This window comes from Garra rufa, chromosome 21 (genome assembly GCF_049309525.1).
Source record: "Garra rufa chromosome 21, GarRuf1.0, whole genome shotgun sequence".
Classification (NCBI taxonomy): Eukaryota; Metazoa; Chordata; class Actinopteri; order Cypriniformes; family Cyprinidae; genus Garra; species Garra rufa.
In genome coordinates, this window is record NC_133381.1 from 8,832,661 (window position 1) to 8,854,874 (window position 22,214).

Here is a 22,214-nt window from a genome sequence, read left to right on the forward strand (position 1 = left end):
AAAATACTGAAATACATCATTTCCCTTTTGTCAGAAAATATTATAACAGAAACTCAAAAGAAGATAAGTAATGCCTTCGACGTGTTTGACCACGAATCCAACAAGACCGTTGATGTCAGGTAACATTTCAGAGCTTTCAAATGTCACTGTGCTTGCTTTATTTCGTACTTTAGTAGTTTAGTGTCTTCAGTTTTGCTTATGACAGCTGTTTATGTCCTACATTTGAGGGTGACTTAAGACTTAACACTGATATTTTCATTGTAAAAGAGAAATAGGCACCATTATCCGTTCACTTGGCTGTTTCCCATCAGAAGCTGATTTGCATGATATTATTGGTGAGGTCAGTGATTTGCTTTACAGTCAGTTTATTTAGATATTGACACTTGCAAGCTAAGTACATTAGTAATTATTATGTCTGACTGTTTCACAGCTAGAAGACGAAGAGCCCACTGGGTTTGTACGCTATGAGAAGTTTCTTCCAACTATGACTAAGATCCTGCTGGAGCGCAAGTAAGACTACAAATAGTTAGATATCCCTGCCAAAATAGATAGTTTTTAATGGAAGTGACTGATTATTTTTGATTTTCTATGTCTAAATGTTGTCTAATATCGCCAAATATAAGTGATTTCATAAATTACCTTCATGCAATCCCAGAAATGTCTGATATATACTTATACATTTTTTTTAAACTGATAGTGTTGTACCATTTTCCATAATTGAAACTAAAATAAAAATAAGTATTAGATAAAAGTTAAATAAGATGAGGTTAAAGTACTAAAATTACTCAAACTACAATGAAAATACATTAAAGCTAAATAAAAAAATATATAAAAAATAATACTAATGTGCAAATACAATGTTAATAAAATAAAATATTAAAACTTAAACCAAATTTAAAATAAAAACATCAAAATAAAAGATAATTCAAAATATTAGAAGTAACTTAATAGTATTAAAAAATAATTCTAATAAAAACACTTGTCATAAAGGACCTTGTCAGTGTGCACATTTAAAGGTCAATTGTCAGTTGTGCACCTGAAAACATGCAAGGGACAGAATCAGATACAGTGCCTTGCAAAAGTATTCATACCCCTTCATTTTTTTCACATTTTGTTTTGTTGCAGCATTATGTTAAACTGCTTTACATTAGTTTTCCCCCACATCAATTCACACTCCATACACCATAATAATGACAAAGCAAAAAAACTAATTTGCAAATTTTACAAATTTATTAAAAATAAAACACTGAAATAAGTACATTGCATAAGTATTCATACCCTTAACTCAGTACATAGTTGAAGCACCTTTACAGCCTCAAGTCGTTTTGGGTATGATGTGACAAGCTTTGCACATCTGCATTTGGCAATTATCTGGCATTCTTTGCTTCACCTTTTCACCTCTCAAGCTCTGTCAGCTTGGATGGGGGCTGGCAGACATTTTCTAAAGTCCTAGTTGTTCCAGTCGTCTTCCATTATTGGTAATGGAGGCTACAAGCTTCTGTGAAGCTTCAATGCAGCAGATTTTTTTCTGAACTCTTCTCTAGATCATTGCCTTAACGCAAGTCTGTCACTGAGCTCTGCAGGCAGTTATCTTGACCTCAGGACTTGGTTTTTGCTCTGATATGCATTTTCAGCTGTTAGACCTTTTCTGAGAGGTGTGTACCTCTCTGAATCATAATCATTCAAATGAATTTGCCACAGTTTATCTCCATTTGAAGTGTAGTAACATCTAGAAGCAATATGAATGCTCCTGGGCTAAATTTCAAGTGTCCTAGAAAAGGGTATGAATACTTATGCAACGGCATCTTTTCAGTTTTTTATTTCTAATAAATTTGCAAAGTTGTTACAAACCTGTTTTGTGCTTTGTCATTATGGTGTATGAGATGTAGATTGATGTGGAAAAAAAGTAATTTAAAGCAGTTTAACATAATGCTGCAAAAAAACTAAATGTGAAAAAAATGAAGGGGTATGAATACTTTTGCAAGGCACTGTATGCCCATACAATATGCTACAAAAAATAAAAATAAATAATCTTTGATTGAAAAGTCCAGTATTGGTGAAAATTTTACCTCTGCATCCTTTTTATTCCAGGTTTCGTCCTATTACAGAAGACCTGCTTCTTCAGGCCTTTGAGGTGTCTATTACTCTGACAGCTAAACATTTTTACTATTCTTTTGTTGTTTGTATTTACATTGGATACAGTACAGAAAAATACTTTCAGTGAAATTTCTAAATATGTGATATATCTGTTTTATATATGTTTAATTAAAATAAATTGAGTACAAAGACCTTAGACCAATAGGATGAATAGGATGTAAATGTGCTGTTATCTCTTTTTAAAGGTTTTAGATCAACAGAAAAAAGGACACCTGGAACCAGAGGAATTGACCAAATATTTAACTCAAGAAGGTATGTCCACTAAGAAGTCAAGTACTTTAATACTTTACAGTTAACAAAATTCATTTTCTTTCTGTCTTCTGCAGGAGAGCCCTTCACACAAGAAGAGATGGATGAAATGCTGTCTGCGGCTGTTGATCCTGATAAAAATGTCATTCTCTACAAGGACTTTGTGAGCATGATGACTTTTGACGACACTCGATGATGGCTGATGGCATGAATAGTTCGAATAAATAAGTATTTTTATAGTGTTAGGATCAAGATATCATAAACAAAATATCTCAGTGTCCATAATAAATAATATACTGTACATTTTATTTTGATTCTTTATCCATTAGTGGTGGTGTTAATGCCTTGAGTAAATAATTTGGCAAAATGACACAGTATGATATTTTACCTCATTCATAATAATTCAAATAGCCTTTAAAATGGATAATATACAAGACTTAAAGAGTGTATCACAGACTGATTAATCATCCTCGCTATTAATGAGGCAGGTTTTCTAAGGCCAATTGTGTGTCTGAGAGCTTCATTATAAAGTCAGTGTGGGGTGTCTTTCTTCTTTCAGTTTCATTAGCAGACTCTGACACCACAGGTTTTGTGAAGGGGAGGCATATTCTTGCAGCTCATTTTTTCCTAATTAACCTGTGCCCCATGAGTGCCTTTGTGTGGGGTAGAGACCGGAACAGAACTGCCCCACTGTGAACTGACCAGACAAGCACATTACTTATGATGGCCTTTACAAAATGCACTTATAAAAGTTGCATGATCTAACACTTTATGAACTTCTACGCTTTTTAAATGAACTGATCAGGAAACGCTGTAATTTTATTACAATCAAACATTATAGTTGAGAAATTGTTTTCTGAGTTTGCTTTATCTACACTACCAGTCAAAAGGTTTTGAACAGTAAGATTTTTTTTTTAAAGAAGTCTCTTCTGCCTACCAAGCATGCATTTATTGATCCAAAATAAGCAGTAATATTATGAAATAATATTATATTTAGAATAGTATGCTTTCTATTTGAATATATTTTAAAATATAATTTATTCTTGTGATCAAAGCTGAAATTTCAACATCATTATTCCAGTCTTCAGTGTCACATGATCCTTTAGAAATCATTATCATCATCATCATGATTTGCTGTTCAAGAAACATTATTATTATTATTATTATTATTATTATTATTATTATTATTATATACATTTAAAACAGTAGTGTATTTTTTTCAGGATTCTTTGATGATTAGAAAGATCAGTACTTATCTGAAATAAAAACCTTTGTGACATTATACACTATATCATTCAAAAGCTTGGAGGCAGTATATTTTTTATTAGAAATTTTAGAAATTAATACTTTTATTTAGCATATTGATCAAAAGTGATGATAAAGATATTTATATATATTTTAGATTTCAGATAAATGCTGTTCTTCTGAACTTTCTATTTAAAGAAATCTGAAAAATAATAATAATAATTTTTTTTTGAGCAGCAAATCAGAATATTAGAATGTTTTCTGAAGAATCATGTGACTAAAGTAATGATGCTAAAAAACAGCTTAATAAACAATAAATTATGTTTTAAAGTATATTAAAATTGTGTTATTAATGTTAATAAATGGTATATTAATTATTAAAAATATTTACTTTTTTTTGCTGTACTTTGGATCAAATAAATGCAGGCTTGGTTAGCAGAAGAGAGTTAAAAAAAAAAAATCTTACTGTCCAAAATTTTTTGACTGGTACATGACTGTTACATACCTAAAAATAATGAAATGCATTATTCTTAGAAAATAGCGGGAAAGTAAATATATTTCTTCTGTAATCCATCCTTTCGACCTTTTTCTCAAATATGTATGATTAAGCAATACTGTTTCGTTTGATTAAAGAATCATAATCGTTTGCTAATTTCTTACTGTTTGAGACCTTTCATGAAGTAGCTGGTTGTAGTTGGGAAGGAGTTATTTTATACATGTGAGCAGTAGGTGGCGCTACTTACCCATGCTTACAAAATATCCCTTCAAATTCCTGTGGAATTATCTACAACCAAAACACTGGCTAGTTATTTTCAGGCCAGTTCAAAACAACATTTGGTCAGTTAATAAATATAGCCCAAACCTGTTTTTGCTAAATGACTTATTGGTTTCATAATTAGTGTTTACTTCAGTGGTTCAAATGACATGTTTGCAGACAATGTAAGCAATTGGAGATTTTTGAGCATTTGACATTTTTGCATTTTACCTGGCATACTTTAATATGATTTTAGTATGATATTATGTTTAAAATAATAGGCTATTATACCAGTTTTAAATAGATTTTGAATTATTAGTATTTTTTTTATATTGCTTATATTATGTTTCAAAACTATTTCATGTATTATTTATATCGAATTATAGGGAGTGACGGTCGTAAAAAATAAATAAATAAATAATGTGTATGTTTACATTTATGTAGTTTATATACGTTTTAAAACAACGTATTTCAGTAACCACAGAAGTTAGATTACACTAATGTTGCCATTTAAAAATAAATAAATAAATATATGGTTAATATTTAGTTCAGTACCTTTTTGTTGCTAAAGACGAATGTTAACAGACAACCCATAGAATATTCGAAAGTCATTTTATAATGATATCGAAATCGACTCTTAATATTAAAGATTTCGCTCAAATCGGTTGTTGTAGTTAGTTTTAGTAGTTAAGTTTAGCGTGTGGACAACTGTACACTCCCACACGTCAATCAAGAGATATCGGACACGCTATTCGCTAAGAGGCGCGGAGGAGGCGTGGCCAGTCTACCCAGAGACAGATGTGTGCGCTCCTCTGGAGTGAGAGCAGCGCAGAGATCAGTCCTCCAACAGCCTGATCTACTGTCAGCCTGCGCTTCACACAAGTCCATATGCATGGGAAAATGCGCCTGTGCTGGGATGCTGTGAAATCTAAAGCACTGCACATGGATTCAGCATATCAGAGGGCATAAGAAAGAACTGGATTAATCCACTCTTGGACATTTCAGACTGGACCATCTGTTATTCATATTCCACTGTGAAAGATGGATAGATTTCTGCATGGTGCTAGTCACTGAGACTGGACTTAAGAGGGGCTACTGAACTGACCACAGATTGATTTTTGGATCTTTTGGTTGCGGATGTAACAGGAAGCACAATTAGTTCATCAATCCTTCTCTTTTAGGCTTTATCATGACCTCTCTAACAGGGAATAAAGACAGATCTGGGACCAGGAGTAGAAAACATGGGGTAAGGTTTATTTTCAGTTTATTTATGTAAAGGTATGTGCATGTTCAAGTGAGTTCAAGTAAACCACTTTGCACACTTTTATCACGTGTAACACAGACATTAATGTTTTAATCACTGCTTTTCATCTTCAATCATCATTTCTTGCAGATGACCGATACATCCCCTACGAAGTCAGCATCATTCTCTCCTGAAACCTGGTACCGCAAGGCTTATGAGGAGTCCCGGAGCGCCAGCCGCCCGGTCCCTGAAGGTGCGGGCTCCATGCCCGGGTCCTCTGGAACCCCTTCCCCCGGATCAGGAATATCATCCCCGGGCTCTTTCTCCGGCTCACCTGTTACTATATCCCCTGGAATCAGCACCGGTTCGCCCGGATCCTTAGGCGGATCTCCAGGGTTCGGCACTGGCTCTCCAGCCTCGGGTAGCGGGAGCTCACCTGGTTCTGATCGGGGCATCTGGTGCGAAAACTGCAACGCTCGGCTGGTGGAGCTGAAGAGGCAGGCGTTAAAACTACTCATTCCCGGACCATACTCTAGCAAGGTAGGCTGATAGATACTGATACTGAAATCAGTTTTTGAAAGGGTAATGCGTCATGCAGATACAAAAAATGACATCGGATATCCATGCTTAAGTGTGATACATGAACGTGTTGCAGTGCGTAATTTTGGACAATCTTCCATCATAGTGTGGTTGCTCTCACTTCTCGCTAGCAAAACATATCGCAACTTAGAAAATAAACATTAAAATATATAAAGAGAACGAGAAAAAAAAACAGTTTTGCATTAAACTGTGTTTGAAAACACACATGAGGGGTGGAGTGCTGAACATGCACGGCACTGCAGCGTGTTGCAGACCCGCTATCGCTGTTAACCCAGTGCGCTTCCAAGACTCTGAGATCATGATGGAACTGGCCAAAGGGGACGAAATTAATTGCTGACTAACAGCTTTTCCTTTGATTTGAGAAGACTGTAAAGTGAAACAGACTGTAAAGAAACACGTCATACCATGATGTGGCTTTGGTGGCGAGCATGAGCGCTTAGAGAAGCGCATTTACGATTAACTGTTCCTTGTGATTAGTTATTTGGTTTTGGCTTGGGACACCTAAGGTAGTACTGCACCAGAACTTGTTGTGGATTCCACAAGAGCTCAAACCATGAGAACGTAGTATATATATAGGTAAATATGCAGTGCGTAATTGGATGCATGTGTGCGTAAATATCAAGTTTCGCCGTGTGCTCATTTCAGTTTCAGCGTCTAAAACAGGAAGCTGTGTTATAAGCCGACCATCAGTGGGATTTATACCTAGAAAGATATGGTTTACAGACAAACCCTAGCCTTTTATTTTATTGATCAATGGGTTTGTTTGCGCCGCATGGAAACCAAAGCACGTTTGGTTTAATTCAATAAATATCCATTAAGAAGAACAGGGGGCGCTGTGCTGTCACAAACAAAGTGATAGGCCTATAGAGATTCAGTATCAGTACAGTATTTGATACCATGCTATCATTTCTGTGCATTACAGAAAAGATCATTTTGACCCATACAGTGTATTTTTGGCTATTGCTACAAATATATCCATGCAACTTATGACTGGTTTTGGGGTCCAGGGTTACATATGGCATCTATTATGTTCTTCATTTCAATAATTGCACCATTTATCCTTTAAAAAGAAAAATCTGGCCTTTAGTAGTCCAAAACATCACATCTGCATTTACTTCTCCTTATCATGGAAAAAAAGTTGATTTCATAAACCTGTGTGTGTATTAATACAATTATTATTACTAAAAGTAGCATTCTGCTGTTTTTAAAAAGCACATTGATCTGGTGTGGCCGTGGCTCGTGTTTCAGACCTGCTGTTGGTCTCCAGATTTTATGGCCAGTTCTGCCAGCTGCAAGTGACCTGGAGGTGCCCATTAAAATGAGCTGGAGGAGGAGGAGGGGGATGATGGGAAGGAGAGGGGATCACCGGAGAGCAGGGTGGCCATGAGAGCGCTCTTTAAGCCGGAGGCAATTTTAAAAGGAGATCTGAGTGTTTGGGCTTTTCTCTGCAGGATCTTCACCCACATGGTGATTAGTGAGCAGTGTTGTGACACAAACCAAAGGGTAAAGCCTCATTCTGATATACGATCCATCTGGAGATCTTGCAGCATGCTGCGTTCCATTGCACTCTGGAAGTCAAATTTTCTAATTACCTTTGAAAAAAGTGCAATAGATGGAAATGATAAACAATGGCTTAATCGTTTGAAGGTAAAAACTCTTAGCAAACATTTGCAGAGTCAAATGTTTAAAACATAGGAAATGATGCTCTGTTGATGATCTTATACATGCATACATTCTTAAAAATAAAGGTTCTTTATTGATATCTGGTTCCATTATGAACCTTTAGGTTGGGGAGGGGGGGTTAATAACCATCTCTTTCTTACCCTTTAATAATCTAAAGAACCTTATTTTGCCACAAAGAACCTTTTGTGAAACAGAAAGGTTCTTCAGATGTTAAAGGTCCTTTATGGAACCATTTAGACAAAAAATGTTCTTCTATGGCGATGTGAAGCACCTTTATTTTGTGTGTAGATGCCAATAAAGAAAAGGTTCTTTATTATTATGCACTCCTAAAATGAAAGGTTCCAAAAGGGTGTTTTTGCAGTGATGCCATAGAAGAACCATTTTTGGTTGCCCAAAAAACCTTTCAGTGAACAGTTCCGAAACGAACCATTTTGAAGAACATTTTAAAAATCAAAATAACCCTTTTCAACGATAAAGAGCATTTTCTGCATTTGAAAGGTTCCATGGATGTTCCAGGGTCTTCATGGTTCTTTTAAGAACTGTTCACTGAAAGGTTCTTTTGGAACCCAAAATGGTTCTCCTATGACATTTGACATACATCATTTTCCAAGTAGTTCCTGAAGGAGGAATATCCCACATCCAAATATGAATGAAACGCAGCATACTGGAACAGTATTATAGCTTATAGAACTTGTGCTGTGGGACTCGCTGCGTTGTGAACGTCCCCTGAGGTTCGTCTTTAGATTACACCCACTGAACAGAAGCATGTTCATTTTAATCCCGTGCACACACCGCTCCCGTTCCCAATAGAGCACTGTTGCCACGGCAGCAACACGTTATGGGTGTGAGCTTCATACATATTTCACATTTAATGCTCCTTTTATGCCTCTCAGGTGAGCAAGGCATTATCATATAAAGAGGTCGCTTTTTAACTCTGGACTGATAGGAATAAACGGAAAGGGGTTGCTGACGTCGGCTCGATTCAGCAGGCGTTCTACTGTAAATGGCACTCCCTCCTGTCCAGCGGCAGGCTTTGTCTCAACGCCGGGGTGTAATGGTGTCACTAGGGCAGATATGAAAACAGAGAACTATATTACGGCTTTACAGACTGTGACCTGATAGCTACTTACAACAATGGAGTATAGTTAACAGTCATTGTAAGTCAAGGCTGTTTATAGGTTGAAAGTGTTTGGATTCACAATAACATGGTCCAGTTCTTTATGAATCGTTAATTTCTGTTTTTTTTTTATGGCTGAAGGTCTCACAGCAGGTAATGGCTGGTCTTTAAACCTGCTTTGTTTACAGGTATGAAATGTTGAAAGGTTTTGTTTTTATGCAGAAGCAGAGGTTTGCTGCTGTATTACAGCTTGAAGCTTTTGCTTGGCTTTAAATAAAGTAGGTTTCGCTTCTTATAAACAAGTATCCCAGCAGGCCATCAAAGTTATAACATGTGACCCTGGACCACAAAACCAGTCGTAAGTAGCACAGGTATATCTGTAGAAATAGCCAACAATGCATTACATTGTATGAGTCAAAATTATCGATTTTCTTTTATGCCAAACATCATTAGGATATTAAGTAAAGATCATGTTCCATGAAGATATTTTGTAAATTTGTTACTATAAATATATCAAAACTTAATTTTTGATTAGTAATATGCTTTATTTGGACAACTTTAAACTTTTTTTTGCCATCCTCAGACTCCAGATTTTCAAATCTGTATCTCGACCAAATATTATCCTATCCTAACAAACCATACATCATTTGAAAGCTTATTTATTCAGCTTTCAGAAATTTTTTCAGAACACAAATTAAGATATTTTTGATCAAATCTGAGGGCTTTCTGACCCTTCCTAGAAACTGAAACATTCCCAGGCCCAGAAAGGTAATAAGGACATTGTAAAAATAGTCCATGTGACATCAGTGGTTCAACCTTAATTTTTTGAAGCTACGAGAATACTTTTTGTGCACAAAGATAACAAAAATAATGACTTTATTCATAATTTTGGTTTTCATTGCTGTCTATGCAGGGTCAAAAAGATTTTGGATTTCATCACAAATATCTCAATTTGTGTTCAGAAGATGAATTTCTTATGAGTCTTAGGTTTGGAACATGAGAGTGAGTAATTAATGACAGAATTTTCTTTTTTATAAGTCATTGCATTAAGTAACTAAAATTTAGTGTCAGTTTAAAACTGGAGCTTGATCTAAAAAAATTTCCAACCAAAAATTACCAGTCAAATGTGGGAGCTTGATGTCAAGCCAACGTAGGGTTTTGATGTCAACATTTTCAACTAAAATTTGATGTCTACCCAACATTGGAATTTGACTTCTGTCCAACATTGGTGTCCAATGTCTTACTGGACGTTACATTGACATCCACTGCCAGCTTGCAGTGGTCTTACTTTACTTTAAAGTCTTAAAGACATTTATTACACATACAATGAGAGTGATGAGAAATGTTTGAGTTTATATTTGATTGGTAAATCTAAGCACAGTTTGAGACATTACTTAGATTTTAACTCCACATGGAACTTTTTGCCTAGGAGAAGCATAAAATATTTTAAAATGAAACTTTCTCTCTATTTAATCTAACTGCAGTGTATGAGACATAATTGAAACTGAAATACGCCTGTTGAACATCAAATCAAAGATGTTGGAGAATATTATTGTGATTTTTGTATGTGTAATACACTTTCTCAGATAATAATTATATCGGTATGATGTCGAACAGCATCCGTGACCCAAAAACGCTAGTTTTACTGTGCCAAATGCAGCAGATGTTTAAACCCACAGTGGGTTTTGTGGAGTGGGTAGTTTGTTTTTAAGTGGAACTCACAACTGTATTTCAAGAGTCCAGTCAGGTTGCTGCCGTACCCAATAATCACTGCCAGCACTTCCTCCAAAGCATGAAGGCCTGTAATCCACCCCAGAACCAAGTTAGAGAAAACGTCAGGTTCTCCCCCTTGACAGCGGCGATCGATCTGACAGGGATTAGCTGGACCGAGCCGGATCGAAGTTCTCTGTGATCAAAGCAGAACTGCCTTGAAGGTGGATACCGCTTGGTTCGGTAGAGCTGTGTTTTGTGCTGGTTCACATTAGTTACTCATGGCTTTGTCATTGTGTGGAAATAGTATGAAAGATTTCGACAGACTTGTGTAATGCATCTCTGGAGACTGGATGGTTTGATGTGTTGAATATGTAGGTTTCAGCCTACAGCTGCAGTTCCGACTATGGATTTTGTGCTCACAAGGAAAGTATTGCAAGAATGCACACAGTTTCTCAACTGTTACCCATGCAGTAAAACTCACTAGATACCTTTGAAGAATTTGCAATGCAAGTTTTGACTTGCAGACAAATTGCATTTTTTTTCATTATGTCAAACTGAATGCATTTTGTATTTGTTTGTTTATTGGCCTTTTAAACATTGAATTGCCACTTTAGTTTTCAAAGCTTTTTGGATGCAGTTATTTACTGTGACATTTTTGACTAAATGCCATGTCATGTCCTTTGTGCTCAGCTGATTTAAAAAGGATGTTGGAAACTCGGTCAATATGAGAAGAGAAGTTCCTAAAGAATCACATCAAAATAATACACTACCTGTCAAAAGATTTATGTTTTTCAAAGAATTCTCTTTTGCTCACTAAGCCTGCATTTATTTGATCCAAAATGCAGCAAAAGCAGTAATATTGTGAAATATGTTTTACTATTTAAAGTAACTGCTTTCTATTTGAATATATTTTAAAATGTAATTTGTTCCTGTGATCAAAGCTGAATTTTCAGCATCATTACTCCAGTCTTCAGTGTCACATGATCCTTCAGAAATAGGTTGATTTGCTGCTCAAGAAATGTTTTTTATAAGTATTATCAATATTTAAACCAGTTGAGTAAATTCTTTCAGGATTCTTTGATGAATTGATGAAAAGATCCAAAGATCAGCATTTATCTGAAAAAGCTTTTGTAACATTATACACTATACTATTCAAAAGCTTGGAGTCAGTCAGTATATTTATTTGGGAAAGAAATGATAGAACTTTCTATTCATCAAAGAAACCTGAAAAAATACTAAGCTGTTTTCAACATAATAATAATAATAATAATTTTTTTGAGCGGCAAATCAGAATATTATGATTTCTGACGAATCACGTGACTGGAGTAATGATGCAAAAAATTTACCTTTGAAATCACAGGAATAAATTACATTTTGAAACATATTCAGTTATTTTAAATAGTAAGACTATTTCAAAATTTGACTCTTTTTGCTGTACTTTGGATCAAATAAACGCAGGCTCTGTGAGCGGAAGAGACTTTAAAAAGCATTTAAAATCTTAGTAGTGTATAAGGGTTTGTGAACTCCTAGAGGTTAATTAGGAAAAATGCAAGGTGTTTATGAGTTTCTGAAAAGATAATAATTAATAAATCATAAAAATGTAAGCCTAAAACAGCATGTAATTAAGTGCAAAATCAAAAAAATACAGGTAAACCTGTAACTACAGTATATAAAAAATAGTTGTCTGGCACACTGATCAAATATATCACAGGATCGACCAATCAGAATCAAGTATTATTATAGTAGCACTATAATTGTATGAGTTTATGAACATATGTGCTCAACCTCATTTGTAAACAGTAGTGGTAAACCATATGTAAAGGATCTCTCATTAGCAGTGCTAGTCAGCATGAACTCCACTTTACCCTTGTTGTCATACACCGCTGTGATCTCTCATGCGGTCACTGGTTTTACACACATGTGGAGAGGGCCATTCGTTCTGCTTTTAACCTGAGAGCAGGCCTCTGCCCTCCTACAGACTAACTCATTTTTTTAATTGCCCCACCACACAACAACAGGGCTGTTTCCTCCGTGGAGGTAGTTGGTGTTGCCTGAGACCTTTGCTTTGAAGCTTCATCCTGGGCTCCAAAAAACAGAATTGCGATTGGTTATTCCATTCTTAGGTATCTTCTCCATCGTAATAAATAGAAAAGCCTTTCTTTGAATTATTAACTGGTCCCTATGTTGTTTGACTGGAAAAGACTAAAAGCCCATGCTTTGAAAGAACTTTCACCAGACTGTTTTGTGTGCAACCTTTAACTTATAAGTGCTTATTAGTGTTTTTGACATGGCATGTAATCAGCTGAAGGAATTCAGATGATCGGATAGAGGCGTTAGACGAAGGGGCTCCGTCGTTTGGTTGAGTTCAAGGGAAACGCACACCTTTTGACAGAAAGAGACGGGGAAAAAAGAAAACAGATGGAGTCATTCATTCTAAAATGCCATGTTTTACGAGAGGTTTAAGTGCATTCCTCTGCAAAATCAACAAGGTTAAGAGGATGAGTGAGACCGGTGTAGTGCGGACCGAGAGAAAAGCTGGGTTAATTATGCTGTGAATGATGAGGGCATCGTAAAGGTCAGGAGGACAGGAAGAGACAGCCGAAGATGGTGTTAGATCAGAAGAGATACATTTTACTGGAGCTTTCTTTTGTTTCTGACATTCCAGCTGATCTAATGGTGACCAGTTACACAACGAGTCAAAAGTTTTTGAACAGTGGGATTTTCAAAGAAGTCTCTTCTGTTCACTGAGCTTGCATTTATTTGATCCAAAGTACAACAAAACAGTAAAATTTTGAAATATTTTTACTATTTAAAATAACTGCTTTCTATTTAAATATATTTTAAAATGTAATTTATTCCTGTGATCAAAGCTAAATATTCAGCATCATTACGCCAGTCTTCAGTGTCACATGATCTTTCAGAAATCATTATAAAATGTGGATTTGCTGTTCAAGAAACATTTTTTATTATTACAGTACACTTTTTTCAGGATTATTTGATGAACAGAAAGATCCAAAGATTAGCGTTTGTCTTTAATAAAAAGCTTTTGTAACATTATACGCTTTACCATTCAAAAGCCTGGAGTCTTTATATTTTTTGGGGGGCAGAAATTTTTGAAATTAATACTTTTATTTAGCACCGATCCTTTAAATTGACCAAAAGTGATGATAAAGACATTTATAATGTTACAAAAGATTTCTATTTCAGATAAATGCTGTTCTTCTGAACTTTGTATTTCTACTCAGCTGTTTTCAACATAATAATAATATCATGCGACTAGAGTAATGTTGCTAAAAATCTTGCTTTAAAATCACAGGAATAAATTATATTTTATAATGTATTCAAATGGAAAACAGTTATTTTAGATAGTAAAATTATTACAAAATTCTACTGTTTTTTTCTGTACTTCGGATCAAATAAATGTGGACTTGTTAAGCAGAAGAGACTTTTTTAAAAACATCAAAAATCTTACTGTTCAAAAACTTTTGACTGGTAGTGTAGACAAATAAAAACAACCTTTCCAATTAAGATAGAAGATAAATGATAATTTCTTAATAGAGAGTTTTGGAAATAATGTCCAAGAGCTTCTATGAAAGAGGTTTGCAAAAGAATATTATGTAAAATATGTGAGTGTTTTTTCATATTAGTACTCCATCATTCCACTTATTTACCTCAAATAATTGTGAACTGTCACTTTAAATAATGAGAGGAAGTGACATTATCTGAGTCCTTAGAGCAGCCATATTAAAAAGGTGATGAGTTCATTAAATATTCATTGTTTTGTCTCCATGAAATCAAAATTTCATTTTTTTGGCTTTTAGTATGAATATGTTAGCCTTAAGTGTGTTTCAAGACAGCGACAAAATTTGCATTTACAAAAAAAAAAAAAGCATTCTAAACTTGTAGTCTCTAACTTCCAATATGAAGCAACGATTTTGATGACATCACCCTGCACTTCAGCTTCGCATCAAACTTTCCATCCAATCAAATGCTCTCTAGAATTTAAAGTGCCCCGCCCCCTACACTATAAATACACTTTGAAGCTGTGGTTGAAATCGGTCACTTGTTCACAGAAATTGTATTTTCTCTACAGTGAATGGCACGTAGTGCACTATATAGGGGATAGGGAACGATTCAGTCGACAGTGTAAATTTGAATTCATAGAAATATGTTTTATAGTAATATGGATGAGATTGTGGCTGCCATACACTGTCAAATGCAGCTTTACTGAGCATAAAGGCTCTCGCCCAAGCTGTGCTATAAACAAAACGCTATTGGCTATTTAAAAAAGGGGGCGGGACTGCTTGATATATCCCACCCAGTTTTCCTGTTTCATTTGAAATAGCGTCAGCATATAGACCTTTTTCCTGAGTAAACGATGAGCGCCGCCATTACGAATTCTAACGTCAGATTGAATGCTTTTCTGTTCCGGTTTCCATAGGAACCCATTCAAATAGCGTCCATCTGTTTTTAATGTAGCTAAGGTCCGCTGCTTCGTGTCAGTGTCATCTACACACTCATTAAAGTGAGGCACTGACAAATGACGGTCATTGCGACATTGCCAAGTGATGGCGCTATGGAGCCATGTGCTTTTGAAAAACATTTTAATAGGTTTAACATTAGTTTATTAGCTCGGAATATACCCTAATTTGACTAGAAACAATGCAGACCGGAAATGCAAAGCATTCTTTCAGTTAAGAGTGTTCAGGAAAAACGTCTATAGAATAACGCTCTGTGTTTCAAAGCACTTCGGTGGACGTTTAAAAAAGATAAAAACTTAATAACAATTGATATTTCTGACCATGTTTGATTGATTTTGACTTTACCAGCGTCTGATTAGCCAAGGTCGGATCAAAAATAGTCCAAGGACACTGTAAAAGAGAGTTAAATGTGCACTGTTTTTATTTGGCCTTAATGGTTTTTGACATGTAGACAGGGTAGTGAAAGTTTAAGGTGACATTACGCTTTGCTGGAGGTCATATATGCAGTAGAGGAACAGAGTGACTCGTTATGATGAATAAAGGACTGAATTAACCTCCAGATGAGCTGTAGCACGTGTCCAAATTATGATGTAGCGCAGCGCTTTGTGTGATGTCAGGACAATGTCACCTTGCCCATTCCATCTCTATTGTATGCACCAGTGGACCAGTACCTGCCAACACACACACAGCCAGGTTCATAACACACACATATACACTGAGAAACATGAGTGCCTTTACATCAGTGGGACGTTTTCTTTGTAGAAACTAGTGGTGGGCATAGATTAATTTTTTTAATCTAGATTAATCTAGATTAAATCTTGAAATTAATCTAGATTAATCTAGATTAAAATGGCTAATTTGAATTCTTCTGAAGGCATTCAGAATATGTGTGCTACCCAAATAATGACTAAAAGTAAGTCTTTGAGAACGGGTTTCTCAAGCCAGGTGGCGCATTAGACCAGGCGCTCATTTCCTGTTTCCAAAATGCATTACAAACTGCTTGACAATTGCATTTAAAACACAATTAACTATACAAACTTGTGTAACCAAGTACTTCTGCGCAAAAGGCTGTACGACGTGCGCGTTCCAGTAAAATATACAGGCGCGCGGGTATGGATAGCCTATCTGCGTGCATCTTCCAATAAACTGCGTTGCTTTTAGAAGCGTCAATTCAGTTGTTGCATATAGTATAATGTCTTTATTTCGGGATTATCAAAGTAAATTATAACTCAAACCTGAGATTTTACTGGGGCACAGCAGATTTTCACTGGGGCACGTGCCCCAGTAAAAAGGGTCTAGCAACGCACGCACCTGCCCTGAAGCGGCTTCATAACTGCATCCATGTCTGCGCGTCTCATTTGATGTGGTAATTTCACAGAAGTTGAAGACTTGTTCTCGCCCCCTACATTGCAATTCAACTAGATATACGTCATCCGCGCTAAAATATCAAGGTGAAAGTCATCATATCTTGCGTAGTTTAGACCCAGCTCCCAACCCAACTTTGAGAATAGATTAACGGCGATATTTTTTTTATCGCGCGATATGAGTCTCACGTTAACGCAGCACGTTAACGCCGACAACGGCCCACCACTAGTAGAAACCTTTATACATGACATGTCTGACTTTTCTGCTTCCACAAATTGTGAGATGCAAGCTCAGAATTATGAGAAAAAGTCACAATTATTGGCAATTAAAATCACAAATCAAGTTATCTAGTTATATTGCTGCCATATTGCATTACTATTCTACTTGCTATTGTTAATTATAGGAATTATTAGAAAGTATGGCATTTTCATGATTTGTTGAATTGGTTTGGACTGATTTTCAGAAACTGAAAGCAGCAAAAATGAGTTTTTTTAATGTTTAGGATTACACTAGAGATGACCTCAGCTAATAGATATTGACTAAAAGCCACTAAACTTTAGGTTTTAACTCCAATTATGTGTCAGTGATTTCCATTAAGTTACATTATGGTGGCCAACTGCTTTTAAGACCCGCATATATCTTTCGTATCCTCCTTTTCTCTGTATATCAAGCTATTTTCTCGCTCTCTGTGTTTTGCTGTCCTATCTTTTTTCTCCTCTCAGGTTGAAGTAATTAGTCGCATGGTTTCTGAACAGCACTACAGAGCCCAGTAACCTTGAGCTGAGGGGAATGTGAGGGAAACAAGAGCGAGAACAGAGGCAGAGAACACTCTCAGACCCGAAGATTTGGGTCTGGGGTCTCAGAAGATGGATTACCTGCACAGCACAGAGCAATTTATCAATGTCAGAGAGCCAAAGAGAGGGAGAGAGAGGGAAATGGGGATGAGGAAAGAGTGAATGGAAGCAGAAAAATGGCTCATGGGAGGTCTGGCTCGATTCAAACCTAGATTCTTGAAAAATTACTGCACATACACTCCCGATACACGAAACCATCATTTAGTCACAGCACTGCTAGGCTGCACTATTACTCAATGACAGTTTTCTATTGCGTTTTATAGGCCTGCTATATTGGGCCATACTTTGCTGAACCTCTGCAGCCCCAATTTTGAACGCAGCAAGTCCAAATCTGCAGTTAATAATGGTATTCTGTGTGCCAGCCTGGGTAAATTCAATTCAGTTTGTTTGGAGTGTCCATATAAACTGCAATTTCCTCTGACGTAAATTGAAATTGGATTTCAGTTTTCTTTGTTAAATGAACAGAAATTCAATTCTGAGTCCAAACTTTAGCTGTGAGCTTTTTCAGATATACTGGCAGTGTGCAGTTTTTTTATGTATAGATGTTTATGTATAGATGTTGTGATTTATTAAGATAATATCTATCTATCTATCTATCTATCTATCTATCTATCTATCTATAAATCTATTCATCCATCCATTCATCCCTCCGTCCATTTGTCCATCCGTCCATCTGTCCATCCATCCCTCTTTCTGTTCATTTGTCCATTTGTATGTTCATCCATCTCTCCATTCATCCATCCATCTATTTATCCATTCATCTGTCCATCCCTCCATCCCTTATGGATGGATTTATTCGGATAAAATCTATGTATCTGTCTATATGTCTGTCTGACTGTCTGTCCCCTTTAAATAAGAATTGAATTGCTGATTAAAGGAAAGCCAGGGCAATTCGGCATTGTAATGGTTAACTGAAATTGTTTTCAAGCTTACTTTTGTTTCATAGCTGAGCGATCAAAGAATGACCCAGAATGACCCAGTGGCAGCTTTCAGCTTCTGTCCTTTACTCCTGAAATACTGGCCTCTGTTGTGTTTATCCACAGTATCGCTGTGTTATTTTAAGGTAGCATAGCCTCTGACTTCCCAAGCCAGCGCTGACAGCCGTAGGCTGAGGAGAAGGGCCACATATTTGTGTGTATTATTGTGTGTGTGTGCATTTGTTTTTAGGAAACGGCTCATGTGTGAGTGCTCTGCATGCCAGTTTGTAATTTTAAACTGAATATGAAGAAAACAACGCCCACAGGCATAGAAATAGCATAAGCCCTTGATGACAACACAAAGACTGTGTGATTGAGTATGTTGTGTTTATTTAGAAAATGTGCATGTAAATACAATCACTACCTAGAGAGGCAAATAACTGTCAGTGATTTTCCACTATCCATATTTAAAGACAGCAAGAAATCAAAATTGACCTGATTAATAAATAGCCATATTATTGAGCATTTTTTGTTTTATTTTACAACGTACTTCATTTACTTGTGTATTCAAAGAAGTAATGTGTCCATGCTATATTTGGATATTCAGTATCCCTGCTATGATGTTGACTGTAAATTGATATTAAAAATCCCATTAGAAAAAAATTGCCACATTGCCATAGCAACAGGCCATATTAATTAAGGTTGGCGTTTTCTTTCCATCAGTAAAGGATAGCTGTCTCCTGGTTGCTCTGTATGGGTTGACTATTTACCCGCTGGTTTACTAAACTATATAAGCTCCGCTCCAGCAGAGTATATATTTGTGGTGCCGGTCAGGGTCAGAATACTACAGCGGATGAGGCGGTTTGTGTTAAAAAAGCATCAATTTGAGTGGTTCAGACTCAGTGTGGGTTGTGTATTAAGCTTTGTGTTATCTCTAACACTGCAGCTTGTCAGGTATAGAGTCACAAGAGTGAAAGACACAGAGGAAAATCTCTTGGGCAGCGTTATTCCTGCCTGTTTACATGGAAAGGCAGCCGGGCCGTGCAGACTTCGGATCATTTCAAATACTCATAATAAAATACAGCTCAATGGGAGGGTCAATTGAAATCCACTGATCAGTGAAGGCAATAGAAAAGGAAATAAATAACCTATTCTGCATGCGTCCTCTGCCCTTACAGTCTAATGTGTGGTTGGTAGAACAGCAGGCTATTTAAAACGTGTTATAGAAATAACCCACAGAGCTCTGTCGATCTATTATGTGCATGAGAGCAGTGGTTGTGATGTCTTGAGCTAGAGAACAGGGGACTGTTTGAATACTAACGCTGTTGGATATCAGACCGTGACTCGCAGGGGTTAATTTGCAGGGTCCGTTTATCATAAATAGCCTGTGTATTCTTCAGTGATTGTGATTGTATGGAGGAATGAACAACACCTCCTCCCTACTGATTTTGCAGTGGGTGTGTGCTTAGAGTCCTAATGAAACCCTGCAATCTGTCCAATCAATCAAGGAGGTGACAGGCAGATAAGCCCCGCCCCCTCTCTCTCAGTTCCCTCTCTCGGTACTCCATCTCTCTCTCTGTGTCTAAGTCACTTATAAAAAATATAAAAAGACATGTCCTCTAGCATTAGGTGGCTGCCCATGTTTTGAAATGTATGTTTATCTATCCATCAGCATAAACTAATGTTAAAAATTTGGAGGTTGGTAGGATTTTTCTGAGTTTTTTTGTTTTTCTTAGTCCCTTATGCTCATCAAGGATGCATTTATTTGAATAAAATTACAGTAAAAACTATGGAAGCCTGTTTCCACCAATAAAAAAAAACAGTTCTTATTGCAATTAAAAGTTTACATCTGGCAATTCCGACTTTTCTCAGAATTGCATAATACAAACTCGCAATTTTGACTTTTTTCTTCAGAACTGCATGATACAAACTCAATTACGAGAAAGATTTTATCAATTTACGAGAAATATAAGGGGGAAAAGACTGATATGTTTTCAGAATGACAAGTTTCTATCTCACATTACTGACTTATTAACTTTAAATAAAAAATCTGAGAAAAAAAAGTCTTAATTGTGAGATATAAACTCACAATTCAGAGACAAAAAAAGTGGCAATTGCGAGATAGAAACTCGCAATTCTGAGATAAAAAGGTACAATTGCGAGATATAAACTCACAATTCTGAGATAAAAAGGTACAATTGCGAGATATAAATTCTCAATTCTGAGAAAAAAGATGCACATGCGAGATATAAACTCGCAATTCCAAGATAAAAAAGGTACAATTGCAAGATATGAAACTAAATTCTGAGAAAAAAATAACAATTGCAAGATATAAACTCGCAATTCTGAGAAAAAAGGTGCACATGCGAGATATAAACTTGCAATTCCAAGATAAAAAGGTACAATTGCAAGATTGCAATTCAAAACTCAATTCTGAGGAAAAAAGGTACAATTGCGAGATATAAACTTACAATTCTTAGATAAAAAGGTACAATTGCGAGATATAAACTCTCAATTCTGAGATAAAAAGGTACAATTGCGAGATATAAACTCACAATTCTGAGATAAAAAGGTACAATTACGAGATATAAACTCACAATTCTGAGATAAAAAGGTACACTTACGAGATATAAACTCACAATTCTGAGATAAAAAGGTACAATTGCGAGATATAAATTCTCAATTCTGAGAAAAAAGATGCACATGCGAGATATAAACTCGCAATTCCAAGATAAAAAGGTACAATTGCAAGATATAAACTAAATTCTGAGAAAAAAGTAACAATTGCAAGATATAAACTTGCAATTCTGAGAAAAAAGGTGCACATGCGAGATATAAACTTGCAATTCCAAGATAAAAAGGTACAATTGCAAGATTGCAATTCAAAACTCAATTCTGAGGAAAAAAAGGTACAATTGCGAGATATAAACTTACAGTTCTTAGATAAAAAGGTACAATTGCGAGATATAAACTCTCAATTCTGAGATAAAAAGGTACAATTGCGAGATATAAACTCACAATTCTGAGATAAAAAGGTACAATTGCGAGATATAAATTCTCAATTCTGAGAAAAAAGATGCACATGCGAGATATAAACTCGCAATTCCAAGATAAAAAGGTACAATTGCAAGATATAAACTTAATTCTGAGAAAAAAGTAACAATTGCAAGATATAAAATCGCAATTCTGAGAAAAAAGGTGCACATGCGAGATATAAACTCGCAATTCCAAGATAAAAAGGTACAATTGCAAGATTGCAATTCAAAACTCAATTCTGAGGAAAAAAAGGTACAACTGCGAGATATAAACGTACAATTATTAGATAAAAAGGTACAATTGCGAGATATAAACTCTCAATTCTGAGATAAAAAGGTACAATTGCGAGATATAAACTCTCAATTCTGAGATAAAAAGGTACAATTGCGAGATATAAACTCACAATTCTGAGATAAAAAGGTACAATTGCGAGATATAAATTCTCAATTCTGAGAAAAAAGATGCACATGCGAGATATAAACTCGCAATTCCAAGATAAAAAGGTACAATTGCAAGATATAAACTTAATTCTGAGAAAAAAGTAACAATTGCAAGATATAAAATCGCAATTCTGAGAAAAAAGGTGCACATGCGAGATATAAACTCGCAATTCCAAGATAAAAAGGTACAATTGCAAGATTGCAATTCAAAACTCAATTCTGAGGAAAAAAAGGTACAACTGCGAGATATAAACGTACAATTATTAGATAAAAAGGTACAATTGCGAGATATAAACTCTCAATTCTGAGATAAAAAGGTACAATTGCGAGATATAAACTCTCAATTCTGAGATAAAAAGG

General features: G+C 35.8%; 2 protein-coding genes across 2 annotated transcripts in view; both read left to right on the forward strand.

Moving 5' to 3' along the window:
• The first annotated feature begins 237 nt into the window (after positions 1-237).
• On the forward strand, positions 238-3,673 carry drc8 (dynein regulatory complex subunit 8). The gene is made up of 5 exons (XM_073827604.1): positions 238-340; positions 431-510; positions 2,092-2,134; positions 2,343-2,409; positions 2,484-3,673. The coding sequence occupies exons 2-5, from the start codon at positions 485-487 to the stop codon at positions 2,600-2,602; spliced, it is 255 nt and encodes an 84-aa protein (XP_073683705.1). The 5' UTR covers positions 238-340; positions 431-484; the 3' UTR covers positions 2,603-3,673.
• Positions 3,674-5,798: 2,125 nt separating this feature from the next.
• Positions 5,799-22,214, forward strand: part of kif26ba (kinesin family member 26Ba) — a 134,270-nt gene continuing 117,854 nt past the window's right edge. The window contains exon 1 of the mRNA XM_073827554.1: positions 5,799-6,188. Within this exon, the coding sequence (XP_073683655.1) occupies positions 5,799-6,188 (390 nt within the window). The remainder of the gene's footprint in view (positions 6,189-22,214) is intronic.